This window comes from Physcomitrium patens, chromosome 15 (assembly GCF_059467195.1).
Source record: "Physcomitrium patens ecotype Gransden chromosome 15, ASM5946719v1, whole genome shotgun sequence".
NCBI classification, from domain to species: domain Eukaryota; kingdom Viridiplantae; phylum Streptophyta; class Bryopsida; order Funariales; family Funariaceae; genus Physcomitrium; species Physcomitrium patens.
Genome location: NC_143424.1, coordinates 7,838,932 through 7,844,804, shown reverse-complemented (window position 1 = coordinate 7,844,804; position 5,873 = coordinate 7,838,932). Strand labels below are relative to the sequence as shown.

General features: G+C 37.7%; 1 protein-coding gene across 1 annotated transcript; it reads right to left on the bottom strand.

Annotated features, from left to right (window-relative positions):
• Window positions 1–1,114: 1,114 nt before the first annotated feature.
• LOC112292915 (enoyl-[acyl-carrier-protein] reductase [NADH] 1, chloroplastic) lies at window positions 1,115–5,420 on the bottom strand. Its single transcript, XM_024541901.3, has 12 exons — window positions 4,930–5,420; window positions 4,687–4,796; window positions 4,514–4,569; window positions 4,122–4,206; window positions 3,743–3,790; window positions 3,396–3,470; window positions 3,109–3,220; window positions 2,683–2,734; window positions 2,390–2,441; window positions 2,028–2,085; window positions 1,654–1,752; window positions 1,115–1,456 (listed from the first exon to the last, which is right to left on the bottom strand). Exons 1-12 carry the CDS (start codon window positions 5,207–5,209, stop codon window positions 1,287–1,289), a joined length of 1,197 nt encoding a protein of 398 aa, XP_024397669.1. The 5' UTR covers window positions 5,210–5,420; the 3' UTR covers window positions 1,115–1,286.
• Window positions 5,421–5,873: the final 453 nt, after the last annotated feature.

The window sequence follows — 5,873 nt, the reverse complement described above, 5'->3', positions numbered from 1 at the left end:
ATAGAATTAACTTATTTTTACCTATTTTTACTTACTTCTATCTATTTGTATATGTAATTATGAGTATGTCCATGACATCTTGTTCAAATAGATGGTGAAATATAATGTGTTTTATAACACAACCTTAGAAGAGACTTCTCATGTTTGGTGATATTATTAGAAGTAGAAACTATATTTGATAGTATTTCAAATGATTTATTTGAATGAAGTTATAAAAGCTTCAAAAATGATTAAATAATAAGATAGACTTTGTGCATTAGTATAAAATACTATTGATAGCTGAAAAGATCTATCAATTAAATTTAAAGAAAATAAAGATTAAAATGTGTGACAATTATAATTCATCATATTTTAGAAAAAAATTAAAAGAATTTATTTTAAAATAAATTTATGTGGATTAGATTTTATTTGAGTTTTTGAAAGCTTTTCAAAATCAAAGAAATTTTTAGTGATTTTGAATTTTAAGAAATAAAAAAATTACATATTTAAAAAATTTGTAAATATTAAAATGGATGAACAAATAAAATTTTGCAGATTTATAAATGTGCTTATTATAGATGTATTCTAAAAATTTAAGATCAATTAAATAGTTCGATTGAAGGATATTGGAATCTAATTGGATAAAAATCTTGGATATTTAATTTTTAAAGTCAATAAGAGTTCATGTGATTTTGAACAATCTACTAATTTGATTAAAGCAAACTTTTGTAAGAATGTATATTTAGTTTTAAAAAAATTAATATATATATATTATAAATTCTTATATTATTTTTTTTTTTTTGCATCAAAATAATATAAAAATATAATTTCTTTAACAATCACATATTTAAATAAATAAAAATACATAAAAGTTTATGGAAACATATTATGTAGATAATATTTTTTTATAATCAAATAAACTTATTATATTCAAATTTGATCTATATGTACTCACAAAACAAAACCCTAAACAAAGGCCATACAGAAATTGAGAGGAAATGCTAGATTATTTCGAAACTGTGAGGTATTCATTAAAAAAATGTTGCTAACCAAGTTTTTATTATCAATAACTCGCGTTGTTTTTAAAAAGTTTTTAAAAAGTTAAAATTCTATTATAAGCAAATTAAACTTGAAATCAAGCAATAAATTAGATTCTGGAACTTTTTATAAGAAACTGAAGTGGCAAGAATACAATATGCAAACAGCTTTAAATCTCACACAAACTGGTAAAACTACGGGGAGTGTCTACGAGTAGCGTAAGAAAATATTTAGTTCAAAGCTCTAAATTTGAGAACGATGGTTGGAAATCAAGCTGCAACATTAGACAACTCAGAAGCTGGAGCCGCTTCTTTGCAAACAGTAGGACTGTCAACAGCTAAACCCATCGCATGCAGGCCATTGTCAACATATAACAATGTACCTGTTACAGAACTAGCCAATGGTGAGGCCAAGAATGCTGCTGCATTTCCCACGTCATCTGCGGAACAATACGTATCCACAACATTGTCAGATCCCACTTGAAAGTGAAGAAAGATCAATGTTTTCAGTTGGTGCGTAACAGACTTGAATTACACAAGGTCAGAATAAGACGACTCTGTGTTATCAAGTCCCAGGAGATGTGTGAGGCAGGGGTGTGGTGCTGATAGAAAAAAAGAGAGGAATGTTGAAGTTCACCTGCGTCCAGCTCCTTTTGCAAGGGTGCATTAGCACAAGAATAATTGATCATGTCATCAATAAAACCGATAGCCTTAGCTGCTCTGCTTCTTAAGGGTCCTGCACGGGATAAAAATATTAATAATACGAAATAAAAAATAGAAGACATTTTTTTTTCTTCTTACCACCAAATTCAAACACGCAGAAAGTAGTGAGTCCCACTGTCTCATGTAATATTGAATATAATTTCAACAAGAATATGATCTTACTAGCACAACATCGCACTCCAATTGATAATAATGCCACTAGGACCACCGTAGAATATGAGGAAAATCAATTTTGACTAACCAGATCTTGAAAATTCAGTTACGAATACTTCAGAGACGGACCCGTACCTGCTGAAATAGTGTTGACCCGAATGCCATATTTTCTACCCACCTCGAATGCAAGAACCTGATATGAAGCCGATGTCAACAAATCGAGCCCAGCGTGCAAACCATCTGAAAGTTATTTTAGACCACTACTAACATAACAACATACGAGGCATTACTAGTGAGAAATCTTATGAGATAAGTGAATCATTGGAACATGTTATTTAAGAAACAAAAGTGCTTTTCGAATACAAGGAGAAAATAGACGCCGAGAGATCGATGTGGAACCAAACTTGCTACTAATCAAGTAGTCGGAATAACCTAGAGATGGGTTATTCGCAAATGACGATTACTACAAGAGATTCTTACGCAGATAAGGAACTTACACGTGTGTCACTCTCAAGTGCAGCTTTGGCAGAGCTCATCCCTCCACCATATCTGTCAAGGGCACAAATGGTCATAACGTACTCTAAACTAGCTCAGAGAGATGATTTAAACAAAGGAAGTTAAGGACTTTCTAAGTGATTAATATGCATAGATGTTTTAACCCTAAATAAACAAATAAACAAAAGAACTTCTTTAAGATATCAACAACTTACTAATGTCATTGATACATCACCCTTTATTAAAAAGAATCGTGCTTCATTATTCAGGCGCAGAATAGTCTTCTGAATCTTACCCAGGGATGATCTGCTCGGATGCGACGTATGTGAGTGAAAGCGAAGAACCACCTGTTACCAACCAGAATCAACATCATTTGCATCGGCAGGTGAAGTTCGACGTGACGTGCTAGCATGTCCATGTTGAATGTTCTTTTTCCCATTACCAGATTCTTAAGTGTCATCCCCAGAGAGTCAGTCACTACGACTAAATGAACATATGAGAGCAAGACAGTCTCAGGAAAAACCGTCAACTAGGTAAATAATTTGAGTGCCAAAAGCCGAAATGTAGACCACACCAATGAGATACAGTTACCAGCGAGGAGCACGATAATATTTAACTACGCGAACCCTTACACCACAGGTAAGTGATCAAGATCACATAAGATCCATCACATGCCACTCACGAAACCAGAAAACTGATAAGTGGAGCAATCATTCAGTACCTGGGTTCATGATAGGGGCAAAATACTTCAAGAGTGAGATATATGAGTATGTAGAAGCTGAGACTGCTGCCAAATAACCGTTGCGAGAGGTCTCCAGAAGTGGCTTGGTTACCTAGAGTGGAGAAGTAGAAGACAATTTATGTAGCCCAAACCAAGCGAGAGTCAGCAGATTCGAGTTTGTACACAAGGTCAAGCAATACCCAAGAAAATGGTGCCGAGAAATGAAAGCATATTCAGAGCGAAACCAGGACCATTTGCAGCCTGTGCTTAGTGGATAAAATCCCTACCTCAGGTCCATTGGCAAGTGAATGCACCAGGATGTCAATGGTGCCGAAGTCAGCCTTCACAGCTTCGGCACATTCCTGCACAATAATTAGGAGCATCCCGAAAGACGGTGTCAAAGAAACATACGCTAAAATGCTTACATTATAACTCTTCCAAACTAAGTTTGTCACATACTCACTATACATTAGAGAACTCCTATAAGAGAGATCCACTATAATAGATTTATTCTAATTTTCAGTTGTAAGTACCGAGGGTGAAGATATAGAGCTTCACTCTCTCGGCTTTTCAGACACAATGTCATACTAACATTTCAAAAATCTTCGGACAAAAAGAGTCTTTGAAGAACTACCTTCACAGTCCATGCTTCTGATCCAGCGTATCTCTTATTATTCTTTATCTGGAGAAAACACTCACAAATCTCATGATTAAAATGGTTTAAGAATATGAATCAACTATAATCATGATTCGCGCCAAAATTGTTCCTGACATGTCGCATGAAGTGCAAATGAAAATGTAATGCAAGAACAAGTCAAACTCTGTAAGAGAGCTGAACAGAAATGGGTGATAAATCATCAATTAGAGAGTGCCAGAAGCAAGAACCTATTTCAGACAAATTCATTTCACAATCAAGAAACCGACGACTCAATGAAAAAATATACCATAGAATGTGGCGTCTGAGTAGAACGATCTCAGAAGTGACATGGGAGCCGAGTAGATAGTTCACTTACATCCTCAGGGACATCATCAGGAGTGTCGAAAACAGCATCCAGAGGATAGACTTTCGCTATCTCCAATAGCCCTCCGTTGGGGAGTCTAGAAAAAATAATAAGAAAAAAATAAGAATATATAAATATAAATATATATATATATTGATGAAGATTGCTCTGTAAATCACTGACAACACGGGCCAATTCACCCAAATTAACAATAACCTGAGTAATGTTAATGCCTCGATCATTGGCCGTTCGATGCAGTGATTGCAAATTTAATCGACCACGTCAGTTGTGCAGACAATCGACGCTGGTTATCTCTCTCCTTACAGCATTATTTTACTTTACATATAAACATGTCTAAACCTTCGCTAAACGAAGTGTTCACGTTGCATTGTTCAGGCACTTACCTTCGGGACTCGTCGAACTTGCCTCTCCTCAAACTGCTCTCAAAGATGTTGAGAGCCTGCATTGTCCAAAAGAAAAAGAAAATCGATCAAATAAAACTCCGCAGAGTAGACCAAGAACAGCACTAGCAGTTCTGCTGAATGATCAAAAATTCAATCAGGTTCAAAGAACGTACAGGCACCCAGGTTCCGACAAGGATTTCAGCTCCAGCTGCTGACAGGGCTTTGGCAATAGCCCAGCCAAAACCTTGATCATCAGCCACACCAGCAATGAACGCTCTCTTCCCTAAAAAACTCCAAACGATATAAATAAGCACACAGAACTGTTTAGACACTATTCCAATTAAAATAATAAATAATAAATAATAAAAACGGAATCCATGTTTCACTCCGTCTCCACCATTGCCATTGCCACACACCTCGCAGATCAATGGGAAGACCGCTGGGCGGCAATGCACCCCCGTTGGAAGAGGCCATGGCACGCACGCCACTCACAGCCTTCAATGCCTTGCTCTGCTTCACCTGGCAACACCTAAGCATCCCAATGCCCGGCGCAATGGCGGCAGCCATGCTCAGCTCCCTCACTCCCCGAAACTCTGATACCATTGCACGAGTACCCACTTTTTCCACAGTGGGCGATGCGGCATGCGGTGCAATCGCAGCCGCCGCTGCCACAGCCAGCATCGACACAGTGGCCATTGAATCCCAAATCACGAACACCGAACTGCAATACAATATTCTACAACACAATGAGGGCACCTGCACGGAGGAGCAGAAGAACAAAATCTCTCACACTCACACACCCACACACACAAAAACAAGGCGAGAGAAGTGGAGCAACTATGAAACAAACGAGGCGATCGTCCACGCAGGGTTACAAAGGCGATGGAGGAGGAGGAGGGGCCTCGTAGAACTCGCCTTGACTCGGAGCTCTGCTTTGCTCAGTCGATGAAAACGATGCAGCAACGATGGCCCCCCTCCTCGGTCATGGGCTCCTCCGCCTCCCACAGTTCGAATTTCGGCTCTCGACCGCGCGTGGTCATGGGTTGTCCTTTTGCGGATCTCCACTTTTGGGGCTATTTCTGTGGGATCTTCTTTTACTCCGCCTGAACCTCCAGTTTTCAAAGCCAACGTGGCAAATAAATTCTACTACTTTGATTGGTTGGTTGGTGGAAGGAATGACCCACATATCACTTAGTGTGTAGTCTAGTTGATAGACACTGCTACAAACTCTCCTCAATTATTGTACACGTGATTGGTTTTTAAACCCCCCTATGAATGTTATGTTTACAAATGAACATTAATTGATTATAAGTTAGAAGTCACCAAGTATCAATTCTTAGACTAGGTTTTGGAGGAAATG